Below are 25,526 nucleotides of genomic sequence, written 5' to 3' on the forward strand. Positions count from 1 at the left end.
TAAACAGCAGGTATTTCTCTAATGGTTGTTTGTAACAGTAAATAGTGTTGTTAGGGAAGTCAACCGTGAGACCAAAACACATTTCCTTAGGAAACATAAATATTTTTTTTCCTAGTATTTTCTTGTTAAGTGATCACAGCAAACCTTTGTAACTCTTTCTTGGTTTGTCATTGTTAGTATATTATAATGTATACTTAATAATTTATATTAAAATCAGTTTCTAATAATTCTTTAATTTATACATAATTTATGGTTTATACATATATTTTTTAAGCTTTTATTTAAAGGGAAGTAGGAATTAAATTTAATATTAGTGTAAAATAGGATATGCCCTTTTTACTTAATATTTTCCATAGTTTTCTGCTTTTGGTAATGATCAGTTATTATCATTACGGTAGATAATTCTGTTATTCTAATTTTGGTAAAATAATCTTCGTATTTTTTTCATTTTGTTGACATTCTATTATAATCTGTAACCGTATGTATACTAAGTAAAGATGCTTCAGTAAAATCAATTTATTTCCATTTACTACCCTTAGACTAAGTAAATCATCTATGAATAAAAATGATATGTATGTAATTTTTTTTACTTTTATCTTAAATATTAAAATGCTTTTAATACTTTTTAGTTTTAATAGTGTATATCTTATATATTAGCAGAATCCCCGGGCTTTTAATTTTTTAAAAGCTCAGTTATATTAATCTTAAACCGTGTCTTACTTTCTTTTTCCTGTTTAGCCTCCGGGGATTACTGTTCAGGTATTACTTCAGAGGATGAATGAGGATGATATGTATGAATTTAAATGAAGTGTAGTCTTGTAGAATACTAGATCGTGGGTACCGGGGTTCTTTGGTGGTTGGGTTTAAATTAACCATACATCTCAGGAACGATCGACCTGAAACTGTACAAGACTACACTTCATTTATACATCATCCTCACTCATCCTCTGAAGTAATCCTTACGGTGATTTCAGGAGGCTAAACAGGAAAAGAAATCCGGTGATTATGCATAATGTTACCGGTGAATTTGATTAATCGCCTTCATGTTGGAGAATTTAATAAATATATAGCAATTTTATAAATACACCGGTCATTTTACATATTCTCCATATTAACATATTTTATATATCAAAGTAGCTACTCGATTATAAGCAGTAGTTACTGAATTTATTATTTAAACAATCAAAACGTTACTGTTGATTAGTCGAGGTTAGCAAGCGAAGCGAGTGTAAATTATGTTTTGTTAGATTTAACCTAAGCTCCCTTCGCTCGCTAACCTCGTCTAATTAAGGTTAAACATACAAATTATATATGTTATTCTCCAACATTGGAGGCGATTAATCAAATTCACCGGTAATTATGTATAATCACCCGATTAATCAAACCTACTGTAAAATATAGAAAAAAAGCTTTACTATTATAATTAAATGAAAATACTAGTGATGAAAATAATTCAATAACTAAGAACTTTTAAAATATTTAATAAAAAATTAAAATTCCTGCAGGAATGTTTTAAAATAATGTTCTAAATCAACACCTGTTTATATAACTTAACGTGCAATCATATACGTCGTTAAGAATTTAATGAAGATAAATAAAGTAGGCTGGAATTCATTTAACCTGCCTACATTTATTTTATATTTATTCTATACTATCAAATAACAAAAACCTTGTAATATAGATTGCCAAGGTAAAATATTCTACTTCTTGTTATTAACGTTAGATATAAACACAAACCTAGCCACAAATATATAGATTATGTATAACTGTATTAAAATATTGTTAATATTACAGAAATATTTTATTTTCTTACTGTATAATAATACGGATATAAAAGAAAAGGTATTCACTGTAACTACTGCTAACAACAATATTAACAACAAAAATCCTATCTTAATTTGGTAATAAATATGTGGACAATTATACTAATCGCGTTATTTTTACTGATGAGATTCAGTTTAATAATTTTTTTTATAATAAAGGTACAAAATTAACAGTGATCTTACTTTTTATCCTACCTTTATTCTAATAATCTACGCAATTCAATCTTATTTTTTTTATTTTTTAATAACAATAATAATGCAGAACAATAATATTTGTATGGACTCCAGGGCATGCTGGTATTACAGGTAATGAAATCGCAGACGAAGCTGCCAGAAAGGCAACAGTCTGCGATGACTTGGATGCATTTCCTGTAAGAGTGGCAGATGTTAAAAACCGTCTAACAAACATAGTAAGAAACAAGTGGAACGCTGAATGGAGGAGTTTAATTTTGTATTTAAATTAAACTCAGTTAAAACTTCTCCTTATAAATGGAAAAGCGACTTTAAGTTGACTCGCCGTGAACAAGTAGCGGTGACCAGACTTAGAATCGGTCACACGCGATTAACAAATTTATATTTGTTAACCGGCGAAGTGAGACCAATGTGCGGTGTTTGTAATAAAACACTGACAATCAAGCATCTAATAGAAGAGTGTACCATATATGAGGACCTCAGAAAGAGGTTCCGTCTTACAAATAATATTAGTGCTGATCGGGATAATGGAAATGAAGAAAATATAGTTGCATTTTTACACGCCAGTGGACTTCTTAAAAGTCTATAAAATGGAAGTTTAAAGCTGTGGTAAAAGATACTCTAAGCGGTAGTTTTATATATACATATAAGGGAGTCTCGAAGCGTGGCACGTATAGTGACGGGAGGTAGCCCTCTTGCCTAGGCCATTTTGGCTCACCTGCATTCAAGAGCAGTGAGTCGGGGTGTGTCCAATGATGGCATGGGGGACCCTCAAGGGTGGATTCAGGGTGCGAGGCTATGGGTGTACGCTGTGCATGCCTATGGCCTGATATAAGAAGGATTCAACTGCCACGGCACCCTGGCACGACTGATATACTGCTCAACGGCGGTTCTGGTCGCCCCGAGGGTGCTTAAACAAACTATAAATGAGACTTCGTAGAAGAAAGAAAGAAAGATATGGTACTGATAAGTTTAATTTTAATTTTAATTTCATGGTCTTTTGAGAACCTATCTCAAATTTTAATATTGGGGCCCTTTACACCCCGTAAGTGTTTGTGATTGTCCTTGTCTTTTATGTTTTAATGTTTATTGTGAAGTTTGTGTTTTTAAATAAAATGTAAGGGCCCTTTACACCCTTACATATGACGATCCTGAAAAAAAAAATAATGCAGAAATAAATTAATCATTTTAAATTAACTTTTAACTTAATTCCAATTTACTTAAGTATAAAAATCACAAAAAAAAAAAATATTAAAAATAGGTAATAACTATCTAATAATTAATCTTTTATATTTTCATTTAAATTACCAAATTTGTATAGTTTTTTTTTTGGAGAAATTAAAAAAAAAATCCCTTTTCCAGTTATTCTTAATTTTTAAAGTAATAGTTATTTTAAAAAAAATTTTAACTTGTATACTAAGTAAAAAAAGTGTTAATAATGTTAAAAAATGAGATTTGTCATCACTGCTTATTGTAGTTTCATAATATTTGAATTCTTTTGGTCAAAATTAGCCCTACTTTAAAAAAAAACCGGAAAAAGTAAGAGATAAGTGATTCACGTCTTCTCTCACAAAGAGCTCATATCTTCAGCTCTTCAGTTAAAATTAAAAAGGATAATCAAACTAAACTCAATTCATTAAGTTAATCAGTTTGATATACTCCATTCCACCTATATTCTTAGCTTGTGATATCATCTCTGTCTTTCATCTGGTAGGTCCTGTGTTTGAATCCTAGTCAAGTTTGGCATTTTTCACATGCTACATAACTTTATCTCAGCAACGCTGTAATTAGGTTACTAGCCTATAATTCCTTGAAAATGAAACTATATGATTATAATTATAGATACTATAATTTTAATTACAGTTTGTTATGGACGAAGTATATGTTATACTGCATTTTATGTTATAACTGTAATTATTACGTTTTATTAAATATTTCGCACCAGCAACTTTTGATTTAAAATAAATTTTACAAGGAAATAATTAATTTTTACTGTATCTTAGTATTATTAGAGTAGGATTCAGAAAATAGTAGTTAACCATTTATTATTTATTACTAGATCCTTAATTAATTAATATAAAGCCCTTATTTGATTTTATTTTGTTTTAATTTAAAATATCACTTCGTCCCCGTCGTAATAAACGATTACCTTTAATTATAAAATATTTCATACGAACATATCAGGGTATTTAATTTTTTTTAAAAAATCATTCCTAACTGTAGTAAACATTATTTGAAAATGGACAATAACTGGAAATACTATTAATCTATAAACGATTAAATAGTTTTTGGTTTACACTAAAAAATTGTTTTAATGTAGTTAATAGAAGATATTTTTAGAATACTGGTGTTTTATAGAGATGTAACGTAAAAAGTATACAAAAATAGTCGCGTTATTTTGAAGAAAATCTGATAAATGAAAAAAATAATGCCGCTTGAGTTAATATTGTAATAAAATTAAAATATTACCAAATTTTAGAGTAAAATGAAAATATCATGGAATAAAATAAATTGTAGAAAAATAAATGCATCGCTGAGTATGTATTGTACAGTATTTATATTTTTTAACTAGATTTTACTTAAATATTTTTTTTCGCAAAGGTAAACTAGGGTAATTGTACAGACTTTTAAGCACTTTCCCTTACAGCCTAATTGAAAATAAAGTATTGAAGTAAAGTATTTGAATTCAAAATATCAAAAAGTAATATACAGTACCACTTTATTCACTTTATTATATTAAAACTATACATTTTAATGTATATAACATAAACACTATGTAGGTAACACAACACTTAAGTGTTCTTTGAAACAATAGGAAGTTATTTTGTTTGCTTGGAGATGATGTTTTTTTTTTTTTTGGTTTTTTTTTTACAGCTAAGTGTAATTTCACAGAGCTAAATGTATTATCGTATTTATTTATTCTGTCCAGTTTATTATTAAATACGTATACGTAGTTGAAATGCGTTTCTATATGCCTTCCAAAAAGCAGAATTGTACTTTTTTTTCTACTAACAGTTCTTTTTTTGGGGACATCTTTCAATCCGCGTTATTTTGAAACGCGTAACATCGGGCTCGTACTGTATTATTATGAAGAAAATTATTAATTTTCAAAATCATTGGTAATGACATAAAATGTTTGGTATTAAAAAGTTACATTTTTATTATAAAATTAATGGTAAAAGAAATTAAAAAAAAAAATAATAATACAATTATATTAATTAATGCTTGTTTTATAATAACTTATAAATATTTTATTCCATGTTTATATTTTGTCATTCAAATAAGTCTATTTTATTAAGTTTAACCTTTTTTTTAAAATACGTGAACTATGCATACATTGTAAAACAGTTTGCTGTGTGCGGGGGAGGGGGAGCGCACGCGAAATTATACGTTATCAATTTTAATAAATTTTTTACACGACAATTTATATTGCTTGAGAATATGGTTTTTATGAATGATTAATTTTTATTTTGAGAAGAACATTTATTATAATAGGTCTTCATTCTCCTAAAACCTTAATCTCTCTTTTCTTTTGCAATATGTATTTAATCTTTAAATGACAATTTAGATTAATGACATTATTTTAAATGTATAAACATATTGACTATACAGAAAAATTATTCGACTTTTCATTTTTAAAACAATATACTTAAAACGAATACGATTAAAACGAATCAGCTTATGAGGAAGAAAAAATGAAAAGGTAACAAAGAAGAAAAGAATAAATGTTTTATCGGTTATATACAGCAGGGGTTTGCAAAAACAGAGCTGTGAAAAAATATTTCAGGATGTTTATCATTCTATCGATAGGTAAAATCCGGTCCATATCTACCTAACTTCTTTTATACAGAAAGGGACAGGTGTTATTTTCTATCATGTAAACAACAACTACCTTTACCCAACTTTATCTTCCTTTAGCGGTATTTTTTTTCTCAAAGAAAAGATCTTTTACCATAAAACTTTTCAACATCATTTAAGACCACCTTTTGTCATTATATCTATCTTTTACTCTTATGTAAAAAAAAACCATATATATTTAAATATGAAAAAAGATAAAATCTACTTGTAAATTGCTTCTAAAAATACTATATATAATTTAAAACTAATGATATATAAATTGAATTTTTATTTTATACAGGTAAAAAATTAACAGTATATTTATATTATATACACATAAAAGTTACATATTATGATTTCAAAATTATACGTTTAACTGTATTAAATTTTTCATATACCGTTTTTTCTATTGCATTTCTTCCTTTCTCACCTTAAAACCATTAAATAACCGTCCCTTATAATAACATTAACATTACGCGTGAAAAAGAAGATCTGTGATTGTTAATGTCTGTTATTACTTACCGCTAATTCAGACTAATTTTATGATCCAATATTATCAGACTATACGACCACCGACGTTGATGAATAATAGGCTCTTATTATTATATGGAAATATTCTTTTTGTATATTTTCTATTTTGTTTTTCATTTCTATTTTTTCTTTATCCGTACTTCTGGTTTAATTATAGATTTTTTATTATCCTAATATGGAAATTTCTTGTAAGCAATTTTTTTAAGAATTAGAAATTTTTTAAAGATAATCAAAATGTAAAAAAGGATCAACAAAAGAAAAATGAAAGATTTAATGGAGGGAATATTATGGGATAAAAAAGAATATCTAGAATAGAGAAAATTGATGAAATATTAAAAATTTTCGTTTGTATATAATTACTTCTGGAATAAATTTTTGCTACTCATTATGTGCAGTAAAAGATAAAGCGATTAAAGAGATGAAGGATCTCAACCGACACATTTATGCTGTTCGACGAGCCTACTACCGAACGTCATGATGTTGACAGTTTTAAATAATTCTCTATTGTTACGAAATCAGATGAAAATAGTAAACAATGTATTTAATTGATTAATCGTCATTCATTTTTCTCCCTATACACATAAATAGGCAAGTACATAATGAAATAAGTAAGTCGAAAAAATTAGGGAGACGTCTACTAGATTTAATAAGAAGCAATGATATTTGATTATTTTAATTTTTTTAAATATGTTTTAAATTTGAAACGTATATTGTAATCTAACGTAAGTTATTTATTTTCATATTATATGATCATAAAATACGGCGTTATACAATAGTATGAGAGATATGTTTACCTACATAGGTATAATTTTATCTGTTTCATGGTTTAATTGTATTTACAATACTACGAGTATATATGTGTAACCTTAATAGCGTTTAAAAACCAATCCTATAATTCTTTACGATAATTTTTGCATATATGTCTGACTGTACACTGCTTGTATAAACGTAACTATGTAATCTATGTAATTTCGTAATGCATTTAACAATATAAATATATTCTGTTTAAGGTTAATTACTATATATTAGCGTAATTTATAATAATAAAAAATATTTCTTTTTGTAAAGGTAACTTTTACTTATATACTATTTTATATACAAGTACTATTGTTAAATTTTTGTATCATTATACTTATTATTACTTCTATTACACTATAATACTCGTATATATATATATAAAATTACTGTAATAACACAGAATTCATCTTCTAGACGCCGTCGCGCGGCTGTTCTTTCTCAAGTTGTTGTGCAAACTCGTCTGTCTAGTAGAATATTTGCATTGCAGATATATGTTGTTGAGAAGTTGAAACATATATATTCTATAGTACATTCTCATACCAGTTTAATGATACCAGTCTTTTCTTTAGTCACTAGACTTGTAGAAAGTTAGTCGGTATTGGTTCTTCCTTAACGTCATTTATTTACTGTTTTCATCAATAAAAGATTTTCCGTTCTTAATGAAGTTCCCTACTGTTTGTCCCTTTTATAAAAATAAATAAAAACTGTAAACACTTATAATATTACAAAAAAAGCTATTATTTCTTTATGATTTTATTTTGCTTTTGTTAAAAAAAATTGTGTAACTGAATATTATTTCTGTAAAAGTGTTTCAGTTTATTTACGTTTAACTTTCCCCTTTATAAGTGATTGGTTTATTTTTAATTTCTTCATTGTAAAAGTATTTAAAATTAATGAACTAAACACTTTTTTAAGTTGTTTTTTAGGTATATTTTGTAATTTAAGATAAATTACGTATAACCTAAAAAAAAAGAAGTAGTTTTACCATTTTAAGTAAACGGAAGTTTTGTGATGTAAAAGCATGTGATCACGACCCTTCTTATGCACACACACACACACACACACACACACACACACACACACACACACACACACACACACACACACACACACACACACACACACGCACGCACGCACGCGCACACACACACATGCTACTTACATAGATTTACATATTGTCAATTACTTTCTAATAAATAATAATAATAATAACAATTTCATACGAAAATTTAATAAAATATATAATTTATATCTAAGGATATAATTCTTACTTAATTCTAGTTATTTTTTAATAATATAAAAATACAAATATTTATTTAATTTTTAAAGATAAGAATGATTATTATTTATTCATATCTACAACTAGTTAACCCGTTGTTTGCACGTGCTAGTAATATTTACATTTTTTTTAAATCCTTTATTGATGTTGGTTTTACAAAATAATGATTTAATAGAGATACTTTCAGCTATAATATTTACATATATTTAATATATAACGTCATATTTTATAAACATACATCAGTTTCTTTTTTAACTTTTTAATTAGTCTCCCTTTTACTAATCTTTGTTATCTATTTTAATATATACAATTTTTAACTGAATTTTAAAAAAACAGGAGTGTATGTCAGGCTAGATTTATTAGGTGTGTATTTTTATTTTTTTTAAATTATTTTCAAACACTATTGTTTGCTAAACCCATCGATTTCGATGATTTAATTTTTTTAAAGAATTTTTTATGTTCTGGTCGTTTCTAAATAAATTAAATGGATTTTTTTTTTAAAGGGAAGTTTAAATAACCTAAGATCTCATAATATACGATTTACTTATTATTACTTAATATTGGATCCTTATTTGTTAGTTAGGAATAAAAACGTCATCATAAACGTAACGTTTGTAAGCGACTTGACATGAGTCGCATTAAAAACAGAAGAACAGAACAATTATATCGACAGTCATAATAAGCATTGATGTTTAATAAAGAAAATTAGGAATGAAGTGGTTTTCTATCTCTTTGGACATGAATATACAAGTTGAAAATCAGTTTGCCAAACTTATCGTATTGCAGTTGATAATCCATAGCGGTATATAGCCTGATGTGATTTTAACAAATATATTTACTCGACGCAAAAGTACCGTAAAATTTGTAAGAAAAGTAATTTCATTTCTTTCTATTCCTTTTTCTTTATTTTTATCTTAGCTATCATTATCTACTATCCACATTTTTTTAAATATTTTTTCCTTATATTCAGTATTTTATTGTAAACATAACCGTACTTTAAATGAAAATAAAAATTAGTTTAAATTTGATGAATAAAATTTATTTCAAATATAAAATTAAAATGTACAAAATCATACTTTTAACAGACTTCAAAAAAGGAGGCTATGTATTCAACCCATAAATTTGTATTTTTTTCATGTTTGTTCATGCATAACGTTTTTCCTTTTAATTCGATTGAAATAAATCTAGTTGCAATCGACGCAGCTGCTATTCACGGTGGTACCATGATGCTGAGAAAACTTTTCAGAGACAAAAAATTTGTCTAAAAATTGACAAAATCGTTTTTTTCGTCGTCCGGCGGTTAGGTAGGGACAGTGGGAATCTTATAATTCTATATACGTGTATTACATTACACGGTTTTGATGTCGATTCCATTTTTAAAACAAATAGTAATTATTAATTTTTTTTATTAATTTTGACTTTTGAAATCAGCACCTGAGTAATAGTAAACATTTTATTTCTAGCCGCTTTTAAAAAAAATTTAATGTAAAGAAAAATGGGAATATATTATTTTTCCTTTAAATTGTTGTTTTTTTTTGTTTTTTTTTTTGTATTGTTGGTTTTGCTTAATTTTTTTAATTTATTTTGATTTTTGATAGCTCCTCCGACATATTATTATTAATTATTTTACTTTAATTTTCATTTAATTTGTTTTATTTAATAATTTTAAAAAAATTTTTAATTGCACTATTTATATTATTTTGTTACAGTGATAGTGGACCTTCAATATATTAATTCATTCACCACTATCTCTTCGAGCGTTATTTAAACGTAAAAATGTTCTGAAAAAATGTGAAAAACCCTTTCATTTTCAGTTTTTAATTTCTTCTAAAACTATATTTTTATATGGTTGTAATTTGAATATAATTAGTAGAAAAACATTTTTTTTTCTTAATCAATACCATTATTCTGCTTGTAGTCAACCGATCTTATTTATTAGATTAGTTTCGATTGAACAGTGTAATCTAAAAAATTCTAGGGATAAAATCTTGTTGCGTATGAACTATTTTTCTTTTATATAAGATAACTTAAGCAAACGTTTTATGAAAAATTTTATTTCTGTAAGAAATAATTAATAATTTTCAAATACAACTCTAAAATAAGTATCCAGATTAAAAAGAAAACAGTTCAGCATTTTAAAAATTGAAAATCCTAAAAGTTATCGAATATTTGGGTGGGAGAATTTTGTTACTTGAGTACGTGAGGATTTGTTTTTTTTTAAAAAGAGGATTAATAAAATCTTTGACGAAAATTGATTGATAATTCGTTAACAATAATTTTGATGTATACTTCAAATGTGTGCGGTACAAAAAATTCTTTCTTTGTAATCTGACAGACAAATAGAACACACACACAACATCCATATGTACTTTTATGTAATAAATATTTATTTAGCCACTATGAAATACTGTCTGATTGGTGACCATATTTGATACATAAGTACTGTATCCAACATTACTTAACTGCTCAATTACCTTCGATTCTTTTTTTCTTGAAGATTAACTACCGGGTATAACAGTCTAGGCTGTCAATGTTACCCTTGTAACTAGTATATTGATATTCAAGTGGTAACATTATGGTATACAATTATATTAAAAATATGTACGTAAGTAGACACGCACGCACATTCTTTATCATCAAGAACAGCTTCTTTTTTTACAGGATAATAATCTATCTTTTATTAAATATTTATTATTTTACTACATTGATTAATATAGAACTATTTTTACTGTTATATTTAATTTTGTAATTTTTGCTTTTTTCTTGCTTCCATATTATCTATTTATTATTCATATATGCGTTTTTTATCAAAGTTAAAAATTATTTTTGTTTTCTGTTCATTTTTCTTTTTTTCATTTTTGTTATATTTTAAAAGCTTAAACTTTTCATTCCAACCATTCTTTACTTCTCTAGGTAAACTTTTTTAATTTCTTGTTTGATTTTATATTTCTTTATATTTTTAAAATAATCAAAGTTTTTTTTTCGTTACTAGTCATTTTACTCTAATTTTTTTTGAATTTTGAATATTTTAAGATGTTATTTACCTATTTAATATTTTAAATAAACTCTTTTAAAATAATATGATAGTTTATGAACTAGTCTACATATTACGTAAAAGTTTTATTAGCTTTTAATTGTTTTAAGATACATATTTTATTATACCTTGCAAACAGTTGAACTGATTTTATTTTTTAATCTTGATTCTTAATTCTTTATATGTATAAAGATAATAATAATTATAATTTAATTTTTATAATAATTAACAATAATTTTTTTTAATTTATACAGTGTGGGAAGAAAGAAAAATCAACTTAAAATTCAAAATATAATTTTTTTTTTTTAATAATGAAAATCGGATGACGTGTTTTCGAATTATAGAGGTTTCATTCAAAATAATATTTTTTTTACGCTATCCATTAGAGAGTGATAAAATTGTTAAATTTTTTATTTCAATGGTTATTGGGTCAACGTAAGAATTTAGAGTATAAAAATCTTAGCTTAGTCTATCTGCTTAAGCTTAGCTTAATCTTATTAAACCTTAGCCTATTCCTCTGTGTTCTTTTGCGAGACCTACGCATTTTATTCTGCCTTGAGAGTTATCGAGACCCGTAGTGACGACAGCTTCATGATAATAACCGACTCTATGAGTGTACTTGAGAGCTTGAGCTGCAGACGATTTGAACCCATCGATCAAATAATTTTCGACACCTTCTCAAGAGTAAACGAGACAGTGGTATTCGTATGGGTCCCGCGCCGTTGCGGCATCTTCGGGAACAAACGGGCGGATACGAGGCTGCCAATAGAGCGACAACAAATGTCATCTGATTAGAATTAACATGTGTTAGACAGTACGTGTCTAACTACGTACTCGGTGGAATAGGTTCTGGCTGCTGAGTCCATCCGCGGCCTTACATGGCATCTGGCAGAATTTCTTCGAGAAACCTTTTATTCCTAACAACAGAAGAGACCGAGTCATCCTAACGCGGCTTAGAATCGGACACACAAAGCTAACCCACCTCCATCTATTTGGTCTATTTGGCTTTTCTGAGTAGAACTGTGAGGCGTGCAATGTAAATTGTGGTCGTAAACCAGTTACTCATAGATTTCCCGATGACGAGAATTAAACCTATTCGACGACAATTAAACTTGTGTTCAAACGTGAAAGCTTTACTCAACCGGAAGAAATACATCAAGAGACTGTTGCGGTTTCTTTGTGTTAGCGGGATGAAGAACTTAATTTAGCGGTTTTTCTAAGGTGATATCGCCTTACGGAATACTGTGTGTGTGCAGTGAAAATAGTCTAGAGATGATGATCCAGTATTTATTATCAGTTTGTTATTCAAGTTTTTTATTCAATTCTGGTTTATTGTCTAGTCACTTATAACCAGTTAGTTTTATTTAAGTCCGTTAATGGCTACTATCGTTGACGCGACGATAAACAAAGTACGGAAAAAAATCGTCCTAGAAAAACAAATTATTTTGATTTTATGATATAAATTTTAACTTCTATTTTAAGATAGGTTTTCTTTAGTATTATATTCTTTTTAATTATTCCCTAGCATGATTAAATAGAAAAGGTAGGGAAAGTAATAAAATATAATCAAGATATTATTCTCATTGCTCCATGATAGTTCTTTTTTCCTTCATTGTTAAAAAAATCCCTTCTAATTTACCTTGGCGTGCAACTTTTTTTTTTATCTCAATACAGCTTAATATAATTCTTTTATAAGAAACCAAACCATAATATCACTAAAGTTTAATTGATCTCTTTTAAATATATTTTTCTTGCCATTTTTATTATGCTGCTACATTTCTTGATTTACTTCAATGTATAAACCTCTCAGATATTGTTATTTATTTATAATAAAATTTAACAAATTAGCGTTGAATTCTGATATTTAGATCAATCATTTTCTTTTTAACTGCAAAAAAATGTTTTTTTTTTTGTTTTTTTTCTATAAGTGAACTAAATTAAACAAATATTATTTTTATTAATGTACGGTTAGTTATTTTTTATTTGTGTATTTAATTCTGTTTATAATCTTTAAGTAAGTTACCAATGTTCATAGAGTAGTTAGTTTCCTTGAACAAGTTCCGCTCAACTGAGCGAGCGTTACGGTGAAAGGCGGCTTGGCCAGTCCGTTGATCGTACGATAAACGGTTAAACTCGCAGCAGTAATTATATAATGATAGTTAATTAGTTATCTCCACTTACTAGTTTTATACATAGTGGGGCAAGAATTAAAGAACAAGAGAGAATAATCCACTGGGAGAATAAACGAATATTTATTTTCAACTTATTTCCTAAGTCATCTGTAAAAAATTTAAATTACGGCATATATAATCAATAACTTTTTGACGTCAGGGATTTATTCTAATTTGCATATTAGTAACATTTAATCAAAATGTTTTACTTAATTTCAATCTAGAAGTAAGAACTTATATCATTTCCATTTTATAATTATTATTTCTCTAACTTGTGTTTTCTGCCTTGAGGCAGGTCCTTTGCATTATATGTTCAATTTTTAGCTAAACTTTTGTGTTATTCGTAGTTCATTATCATTTGATTTTAAATCGTCTCTTAATTTTATTACTTTCCGAGTTATTCCATTTTCTACCAATCCGTCTAGAACTATTTAGTTAATCTTTTTATTCGTATTATATATCCTAACCGGTAAGTTATCTTATTTGGAATTTTTCTAAATCCCTTCCATATCTATATTTTAAAAGATACCGTTCATTATTTTTTTCAGAACGCTACTACTTTATTGCAAATAACTGATACTTTCTATTACGTATATGCTTTCTCAGCCAAATCTATTCTTATTTTCATTTCCTTTTCACTTGCGCAATGTTGTTAGTATGGAACAAAAGTATTTCATTTCTACTTTTGTTCAATCTTCGTTCTTTTGTGTTAAAATTTGCCTATTTATTGTCTCCCATCCTAGTTAATTTTATTTTTCTAACATTAATGTTCATGCTATATATTCTATCATAATGGCTTCCAATTTTGAAATAATCTGTTGAAAATCATTTGAGGGATCTAAAAATACCTTATTCTTTCCTCCTCCACTAATTCCTTTATATTCTTCGTGAAGTATTTTTATCTTTTTTTTCAATATGAGTATTGTACAAATCTGGTGATAAGAAGCACCTTTGTCTTACTTTAAATTATCGTTTGCAACTTGGTAGCTATATTCATTTTCTTTGAAAACATAGGGAATTATTATAATATTTTAACTATTTAATATTTTATTAAATTTTTAACTTATAATATCTCATTAGATTCATGAAATAATTTTTTTTTAAAAACAAAAGAAACATAAGAGAGCCGATTTTTCTTTTGACGAACTGATGTTTTGAAGATGTGACGAACTGTCAGAGTTTTCAGTAGTCATTCAGTAATTCCGTGTAGTTTTAGAAATTTAATGTATATTCATATGCCAGCCTCCGTGTCGCGAGTGGTAGCATCTCGGTCTTATATCCGGAGGTCCTGGGTTCGAATCCCGGTCAGGCATGGGACATTTTCACAAGCACAAAAATTGTCACTCCGTCTCATCTACTGAAGGAATACCTAACGGTTTCCCGGAGGTTAAAAAAAAGAGAAAAGAAAATGTATAGTTATAAGTTAATTTGTTTACACGATTACATCCTTTTGGTAAAATACTTGATTTGCTAGTTTTTATTTATGTCTGAAGAAATATATGTTTTTTTTTACATGGGATATAAAGGTTTTATTTTCTACAAAAGCGACGGATAATTTTATGCTAAATAACAATTATCCTATAAAAAAAAAAGAATTAATTACTGTAATTTCTTGTCAATATGTCAGTTTATCAAGTCAGAAGACGTTTTACAACACCTTCAGATGACATTCTTTAATGGCGGCATTTTTTCTTTTTTTTATAAAATAACAGAAACGTTATTGTATACAATCTTTTTCTTCATGTTCATCATTCTATCAGTGGACACTGTTTTACGAAGATAAAGTAATTCTGAAATTAAAAAGTTGTGTTAGATTTTATTTTCAAAGGTATAATATTATTGAGAGTTTCGTACATGTTGAAATTATATAATTTAATAGCTGGACTTAATAATTCTAATTTTATTTTTTTAAATTTTTTTATATTACTAATTGCCATTGAAATATTTCATCATGTATATTTAAATTATTAAATAAAATATATATATTTTATTAGATACAAACCGGATAAGTAAATAATTTTTTTTTCTGCAAAGGTTTTGTTATTAAACCTACTATCATCATTAGATGTATCATCCCTTAATGATGATGATAAGTAGAATTATGAAACTCGACTGTCTGTAATTTTTTAATAATTATTACACAATTTTGATTATAAAATGATATTTTCTACTAAATTTTCTCATTATGCAATGTTAATTTAAGCTGTTATTTACAATGTATCATTTGTATATTACGCTAAAACATTGTAATCATAATAATATATCTAAAAGATGTTTAATTTTTTAATAAAAAATAAAAACATTTGAGTAAATTAAATTTTAAAAACTTAGATAATTTTCGTTATTTAAAAAGAAAAATATATCCGCAGTTTACGGATATTACAGAGACAAGTGAAAGTAATCGGCTACAGTTATTAAATAGCTTGTCTATTGACTCGCCCTTAGGTGGTGATGCAACGCCTCGCTTATTATTCAAAAAAAAAAAAAACAAAAAAAACTGAATGCCTTTAGGAGTTATACAGTATGATACAGTTAGTGAGTCATTGTTGAAATGCCTAGGGTTTTGTGGGGCGTGTTATTACTATATCATCGTACACAAGGGCGAGCTGACTTGGTTACCTTTATCTTTGGGTTTTTCTTTGCATAAATCTGTTCGTAGGACTGTCAAACACACGTGCGCGCGCGCACTTACATATATTATACGTAACCTACGCTATTTTATTATTACTACATCTGTTTCTGTAATAAAAATTCTACTTCTGTTGAGGAAATATTATTCTATTTCTCTAAAACATTTATTTTAATTAATAGTATAAGTTTAATAAGTGTAATTTTGTAATAAAAATATAAAATGGTAAAAGGTTATCAAGTATTAATGATAATAATAACTATTTTTCTGTACTCTACATTATTTTGACATGTAATTGTAATAAGATAAATTAGCAAGGTCATTTAATTATTAAATATTATCAGTATCTCATAAAATTAATTTTAAAAATATAATCAAAACAATCTTTTTTTAACTCATGATAATTGTAATAATTGATAAATGAAATAATTCATACCTAGTTTTTAACAATCTCTTGGGCATTTTATTATCAAATTGTCAATTACTGAATTTCATTATATTTTTTATTTAAGAAAAAACAATGTTATTTCACAATCAAATGATTTTCTTTTTTATATACATATTAACATTCGAATTGCATTTGATAATTTTACCTACCTATGTCGTAATTATTTTAGCTATATATTTTTATCTTAAATTTAACACTTGTCTTTTATTTACAAATGAACAAAAGATAATTTAATATATCATTTTTTTAAATCCGTGATATTGATTTTTATTCTGGAAAATTTCTTATATATATTATTATGGATGTATTTACGTTAACGTATCTTTGACTGTCATTCATTTCGGACCGTTTAAATTTTATTATTCTTAAAATTGCGGACTAAATCTCTTAAAGAGAACTTTATAATTTTCAACATCTAAGACCTAATTTATTAGAATAAACTTGCTTTGTAGGATATTGTTATAAATCTAAAGTGTAAAATGAAAAAGACTGAACGTCGGTACGATTTTTGTAATCGGTTAGCCTGTACTTAGCATAAGAAAATATTCTGCATAAGAAAAATTAAACTGTATAAATGTTTTGTATAAGAAAATTTTCTACTGCAAAAAGACGACCTGAAGTGAGACAAGTTACAAGAAAAAAAAAAGATATAACTTTCTAAAGAATAAGCATATCATGCCAGGCTTATTAGGGAAAGTGAGGAATATAGTGATTTCCTGTTATCTTCTTCACTGATATAGATATATATTTTTGAATACCGGTATGGCTAGCCCGCTAAAATGCAGGTAACGTTTCATATTATCAATTGATACAATTAATATCGTTCATCATAGTAACTGTTTGTATAATAAAAAAAAAACCATTTTATCCGACAAATATTGCTCGTATATCAGTTACTTTATATGCGTTACAATCATAAGAAAGACTGGAACAAATAAAGTAATGCAATAAAACAACAAATTAATGTATTACTTTGTTAAAAAATGCATTATATATATATATATATATATATATATATATATATATGGCCTTGTAACTCAGTAGGGGTATCTCATAACTATTATGGAACTAATTAAATTACCAATCAAATTTATATGAGAAATTCAAAACAGATTTTTCAAATAAAAGGTAAAAGTATACTCACATTGATCACCATACCGAGTGATAACGTCTTACTCTTCCATCTGGAAGATCCCGGGTTCTAATCCCGGTCCGCATAACACTTTTCATGCACTACAAAATTTAAATTCTTTCCCATGCCTAAGGTTTTAAAACGTATATTATTAATTAATTATCCGCAAAAAAACCAACGGATATATTTTAAACTAATTAAATTTTTTAAAAACGGTTTGAATGATAATGAAACTTGTTTCTTTTTTTTAATGGTTGGTTTTTGCCATTTCCTATAGGCTTATAATATATAATCGAAACTAGTTTCATTAATTTTTCCTTTCTTATTTTGAAGACGAAGTTTATGAAAAAAATAAATAAATAAAAAGAGAAATAAAAGTTAAAACTAAAATCGAAAGGTGTAGAAAAGGTGGAGTCGTTAGCCCAGCTTTCACATTATTATTAAATGGAACTATCTATATACTATAACCGACATGCTATGAATTGCTAGTCTTTCTTTACCTTCAGGCAATTCTGAAAACTAGATCACAAAAGTTTTAGCGAAGACCTCTTCACCTTTTGCCGTATTTTTTTTTTTTTTTATGTGACCAAACGATGTTTCTTTTGTTCATTTATCATTTTTTTTTTTTTTTTTTATTAAAAGAGAGTGGTTAGAAGTAAAGAAGTGTTAGAAAAAGATATATATATATATATATATATATATATATATATATACACCACATATATCACTTCCTGTGGTCAAATAGTATTTTACGCTAGGAAAGGAAATGCTTGTGGGTTTGTTTTGCTATAATGGATCCTCTATAATAATTTATCATTTTGTGGAAGACATGTATGGTTTAGAAAGGTGTGAAATTTCACAAATTAAATTTCTATAGACAGTTTTAGATTTATATATATAAATTTTTATAGATATTGTAAAATTTATATACATATAGATTTATATACAGCTTTAGGCAGGTGATTCAGAAGGAAAGGGAAATAATTTGGAAGCTGATTCTAGAGTTTTAAATAAGGAAAATAGTTCATACAAACTTATGTCCGAAAACGCTTTGTTATCGAGTTACGGCTGGCGGACCGTTTCGCCAATTTTTTCAGAATTAAATTCTCTAAAAGTTCTTGTAATAATATTTACGCATTTACTGTCATTTACGAAAATTATTGTACTTCAAACCTAAAAAAAGTGTTTTTCGTCATCAAATTTTTCTTTTTTATATTAGATATCATGAAAGCTACAGGAAATACAGTTCTGGGCCTGTTTTATTCGATTTTTCAGGTCAAAAAGTATACAAGATCATTAATTTTACTCCTAAAGTAACACCTTAAAAATTTCAATATGGCATTCCACCGGGGGAACTGAAATCCGGACGAAATTTTTCGCTAACCGTAACTCGATAACAAAGATATGTGATACATATGTCTTTTCGGACCTATGTTTGTATGAACCTTAGTCCTTATTTAAATCAGTAGAATCAGTTCCCAAATTAATTCCCTTTCCTCTTGAGTCATTCTGTATATTTGGTGATACATATTCGAAGTTATTTTTGGGGAATAAATGTTCTTTAATTCTAAATAACTTTCTTACTATTTGTTTATTTAAATTCATCGATTGATATTTTTTAAATAATTATTGGAAATAATAATACACTGTTTATCTCTTTTTTATTATTTTCATATCAGAATTTCTTATCGATTGTTTATGTTGACCAATAAAAATTTTAAGAATTCGTTTAAAAAAAGGGAAGAAAAAACAGTCGATAATATAATACTCGTATTTTTTGTTACCAAATTACTTAAAGGTATTGTCACGATATTTTTTTCTTTAAGCAAGTTAATATATGGTTCGTGATATAAAAAAAAGAAAAAGAGATTCACATGTCTTTTACTGGCGCCATTGCTAATTTTTAACACAATTACAACCTAAACGAATAAAAATAAATCACGAAAGCTTATTTTGTAATATATCCATCCAAAAATTGAAGTTGAAAATGACATTTTTTGTTATTATTATCATTTATTTTCCTTTAAAGTTATACATTTTTAAATCTGTAAAATAACTAAAAAAAAAATCTGTTGAGAATATTTTTAATATTTAAATAGTGTAATAATTTTCGCCTAACTTTTAGGTATAATTTGACGATTATAAACCATCGAATATAATTCGTAAATATTTTATAGCTATTATAAGCTCTTAAGAATAACAGGACCCTACACCAGGATTACTGAGAAAAATAAGGAATGATACGGCTTCCTGTAACGATTTTCATTGAATATATTGTTGCATGTCAACGTGCTAAAATCATTAAAATGCTTGTGTTATTTATTGCTATAAATAACTTCATACTGTTGACCATAGGCTGCGTAGTGTAAGCCTATAATATATTTTTATTTATTTTTTATTCAGAAATAAAGTGAGTGGTGTATTTAAAAAATTAATTTTCTTAAGTGGAAATTGAATTAAGAATCTTACGTTTATAAGCCGTGATGATTGTAGTTTTTATTGTTACGCTATTTCAAGAAATATTGATAATTGTAAGATTTAATGTCAAATTTTTTTATGGACGTCTATTTAATCTTGTGTTGTATCCTTAATTTTTCAACAGGGTAGTAACTGCGTGTTGTATTATATATTTATATAATACAACATTATATTATTATATTTAATATTTAATATTATTATTATTATTTATTATTATTATTATATTTAATATTTAATATTATTATTATTATTTATTATTATTATTATATTTAATATTATTATATTTATATATATATATATATATATAAAAAGCAAAAAAAAAATATATATATATATTTTTTTTTTTGCTGCAATGTTTTATATATAATCCTTTTCTCCTACGCGTTACCATAAGTAAATTGTATAATAAATAATTTTATGAAAGAAGAGCAACCAGTTATAATCCTCAAAGAATATACATTACATCTCTGGAAAATACAATAATTCAATTAAACCATAGATATATATAAATAATAATATATGCAGAATAAATAAAATAATGGAAAATATAATAACACAATTAAACAATAAATAAATAAAAAATAATAATTGAAATACTAACTGTATTACAACTTGTATTATAAAATGACCGTCGATGTTAATCTTCTTATAAATCTAGCTTTTGAAACATTTTACGTACAAATGCAGACAGAAAAAAGATTATCTTTTATGCTAACCTGTTATTTTTTTTTAGTAATATCTTTAAAAAATAATTATTTTTTTAATGGCATTACCTTTTTTATTTTTGTCAATTATTAACTGTATGATTCCTTTTCCATTGTTTTTTTTTTTTTTTTTTTAATAATTTATAGCTTAATTTTAAACCCGTAAGTTCATAATTTTTTTTTATAGTTTCAAAGTTTATTTACAATCGGTTACGTTTATATAAACCTTGAGTAAATTTGATCACATGAGAAAGAGTTCCCAACTTCTCAAAAATTACACATTAGTATTATAAAGAACTTTCGTGGCAAGCCGCACATACACTAAATAATTATGGACAACGTTTAACACCTAACAGTAGAACAAGAGAAAACAAAATAAAAGAAGACATAAATTGCAAGAAGAATAATGAAACAATGTAAAGAAAAAGAAAAGAATATGCAGTAAATTTGAAAATAAAATCGAATGCAAAGTACTCACAGATGAAATTACAATTAAGATATTGTAGTCACTAAGGTTCAGAACGTGTAGCCGTTTTAATCTTCTAACGTCATCCCCGTTGTCAGGAGGTTCACGACTTAAGTGATTCACGTAGTTGTTAAGTCGCAGTTTGTACTTTGAACTGAAACGTTGTATTTCCTCCCGGACATAACATAAACCTATAAATATTCGTGTATTTCACTGTTTTTTTTAAACCAAGGTGCCTCTGTTACACATCTCGCTAGTTTATTTTAAAACCGCTGTAAGATTTCACATCGGACCTGCTCGCAGTACCCCAAAGTTTGATCCAGATCGGTTTTAGAATTTTTGAGTATTCCAACAACTTATTAGATACAGATAATTGAGAACGTCTGTACAACAACTAGAAAGTTCCTTGGAATTTTATCTCAAGTCGCCTTTTCTTCTCTCTCTCGTATGAACTTTCCACGTAAGTTGACGGTCGAGGTGTAGATGTTCATAAATTAATTTTAAACTTACCAAAGCAGTAGTTGTAAAACGTATAGGTATAAATTACAATTATGATTTTTTTTAATTGTCTTGTGATTTGTTGATTAAAAAATAACTTTTCTGTATCTCGACAAAATATTCCCTTTACTAATATATAAAAAAACTAATTAAAATGTTTTAATTAGTAATTTAATTTCAACTCGAAAAATTATTAAAAAAATCACGAATTTTTTTATTTTCATTAATTGAATAGTAATTATTATTTTTTCACTTGGATTTTAATTTATTTATTTTTTGTTACAGCGAAAATGAAAATAATTTTGCCGCTCGTCGTGTGGATATATCTAACGACACAGGTAAGAAAAATAATTGATTTTCTCTTAATAACAACTTATAAGTATATAAAACAAATATGTATATAAATAATTTATCTGTATGCACAAAATATCATTCATCACCCACACGTAGATTATACGTTACTAATATAAAGATACTGGTAATAAAGATATTGCATGATTGAACCGATTTGCGTAACTTATACTTGGCTTGTATATCCATATTCGGTAGGTAAGTTAAAGTATAAATAATTATTCAGCGTGAGTTTTACGTTTTCATTTTAGCTGTATAATCTAACAACTCGTATAAAATACACAAATCAAGTTTTTTATCCAAACAATATAAATTTCATTTAAAATTATTGCACCAGGATTAGTGCACATATTTTAATTAAATTATTCAGATTATTTTACTTAATTATTTAAATAATAACCTTAATTTTCAGTTCGTAATTCAGTTATTTATTTTTTTCTTTTTATACAACCTTCACCTTTTTTATCTTATTTTATTTAGAAAAAAATTATTTTTTAAAAAATGTAATTTTACTATTTTTCCAAACACAGATACTAGATTCTTTATTATGGATATCATAATACGAACAAAATTTTAATAAGTTAATTTAAATTTTAAAAACGTAAGGGAAATAACCTTTACGCCTTTATTTAATAACAGATTAACGGTTAGACCGATTTGCAGAATCCAAATTATTACATTTTCGTATAACAAATAAATATGTTAAATAGTTAATCAATTACTTTCATCTCTTACTTTTAAACAATTAAAAGTAAACTAATCCACCATTATTTGATTAGAGTATCAATTTTTATTATGATAATGTACTTCAATTAAAGCACTGATCGAATATTAAATTATTAAAAAAAATCTAGCAAATTTATTTAAAAAATGAGCAGCAGATTACTTATTCTATAAAAATTAGTAAATTCTTGTTTATTTAGTTTGTTAAATTTTCCCGTTTTTATGTTAGGTGCTTTTGCGGAAATATAAATTTTTAATTAAAAACGTACCTTAAAAATTAAAATTGAAGAGATTTATTTGTTTACCTTCTTAGTCATAATGTAAGTTTCTTATATATATATATATATATATATATATACAAATACAATGTATAACTGGGTGTGAATTAGGAAATATTATATTGTTTCTTTTACAGATAACAGTTATTTTTACGTAGAGATTTTTCTTTAAATTTTCTTTTTTAAAGAAAAACCCCATTTGGTTCAATTTGGAGCTCTTACTGTAGAGGAGACCCTCTACTGTAAGTTTCCTGCTATGTTGGCATTGAATTCATTATTAAAGAAGTTCAAACTGTTTTTACTTTATTTTATTTTTTATATGTTTAAATATTCTATTATAAAATTTTCTATTCGTTAATCATTTTAAAATCAATAAAGATCTATTAATAAAGATCTGTTTACAATGAAAACTAGTTCTTTTTCAGTAATTTATTGAGAACTTTTAGTAAGTTCTTAAAATATATAGAAAATATCTAGCATCTTGATTGAAAAACATTTTGTTAAAATGATTGGAATCGCTGTTAGAATTAAAAATAAACTCGGAATTTCTTAATTACTTCAAAGAAAGGTGTGAATTCTCCATTTGATTATTTTATAGAGTTTATTTTATGTATGAAAATCCTTATGTTTTTAATAAATACACCGATTTCGATGATAGTTTTTTTTATTTTGTGTGGAAGTTCTTGCGGTAGTTCCGTAATAAGTTTCTTCCAGATTAATGAAAGATTTGTAAAAGGAAAAAATTGTTTGTTAACACTGATGTTCCTATGAATTTTTTTTACGTCACCATAAGTTATTTGAATTATAAATGATACATATACTGAGGTCATTTTGATATTCACAGTATTAAAAAACGTGATGTAAAAAAAAATTTATATAAACATTCCTAATAATTCTAGCTCACACTGGGTAGTAGTCTATTTGTTTCATTTTTCTATATTCCATTTCTTATTTATATAAGTAATTTGATATAGATTATCTGCTTCTTCCGCAGAATATATAATCAGATTAAAAAAAATAAACACATACTTTTACTTATAGAATTTATACCAATACTGGAAATTAGAATTCCTTAATATTGATGCAGAAAACATTTAACAGTGTTGAAAATGAAATACAAATTAGTAAAATATGAACCCGATGATTCGTATAGAGAAATAATACATTTAATTTAAATTATACTAAATAATTTCATTGTATATTAACAGATTGTAAAAATCTTATGTAGACATCACATGACTTCCTTGTACGCCTATTGAATTACATTACACATTTTTTTTAAATGAAAAGTACATAAAATTTATTTCATTAATAACTTCTAATATTTTTTCTTTTTTTTTATTGTAATTGAATTATTATTTATCGTAATTTTTTTACAATAAGAGGTTAATTAATTATTAATTAATCAGTATATTTAAATTAAAAATCAAAAAAGTTAAAAAAAAGGATATGAAGTCTGATTCGAACCGATGTGTCTTCTCCTTGTAAGATCCAAATATTTCATTAATTAAAATTTTATTTGGATATAACTCTGAAACCAATGAAAGTAAGTACTACTTATGATATATCGTTAAAAAATTCTCAATAAGGGCTTATTACTAGAATTAAAAAAAAGTCCAAAATCCAAATAATTGAATTTTGGGATTTTTTAGACACTTTTGGTTTGGTCGATTGCAATCAAACGAGGAGGTGCACAACTAGATGTAACAATAGTCCTAAATTCAAAATTTCAACATCCTACGGCTAATCTTTTTGAGTTATGCGAGACACGTACGTATAGACGTCACGCCGAAACTAGTCAAATGGATTAAGGGATGGTCAAAATGGATATTTCCGTTGAAATCTGAAAACCTAAATTTTTCGCAGTCACATGTTTTCTATGTGGTAGTAAAATCATACGTAGAATACTGGTGCTTTCAAGTTAAACATGGAGAGGTTTTGACGGATTTATTCCTTATAAAATCAGGGTTACCTCAGGGAAGCGTTCTCGGACCCATCTTGTATGTTGTGTTTACAGCTGACTTGCCAATTACGGCAGATACCACACATGCAACGTTTGCTGACGATACTACAATTCTTGCTGTCCACAAAAATCCTACTACTGCGTCTCGTTTTATTCAAGATTATATTACTCCCCTCGAATCGTAAATAAAA

The 25,526-nt window shown here is 26.4% G+C and overlaps 1 protein-coding gene across 1 annotated transcript in view; it reads left to right on the forward strand.

The window, feature by feature from the left end:
* dpy (fibrillin-like protein dumpy) overlaps positions 1-25,526 on the forward strand; it is a 705,616-nt gene that overhangs the window by 66,488 nt on the left and 613,602 nt on the right. The window contains exon 2 of the mRNA XM_075365108.1: positions 22,306-22,358. Coding sequence (XP_075221223.1) covers positions 22,306-22,358 — 53 coding nt within the window. The remainder of the gene's footprint in view (positions 1-22,305; positions 22,359-25,526) is intronic.

Source organism: Lycorma delicatula, chromosome 4 (genome assembly GCF_047948215.1).
Source record: "Lycorma delicatula isolate Av1 chromosome 4, ASM4794821v1, whole genome shotgun sequence".
Taxonomy (NCBI): domain Eukaryota; kingdom Metazoa; phylum Arthropoda; class Insecta; order Hemiptera; family Fulgoridae; genus Lycorma; species Lycorma delicatula.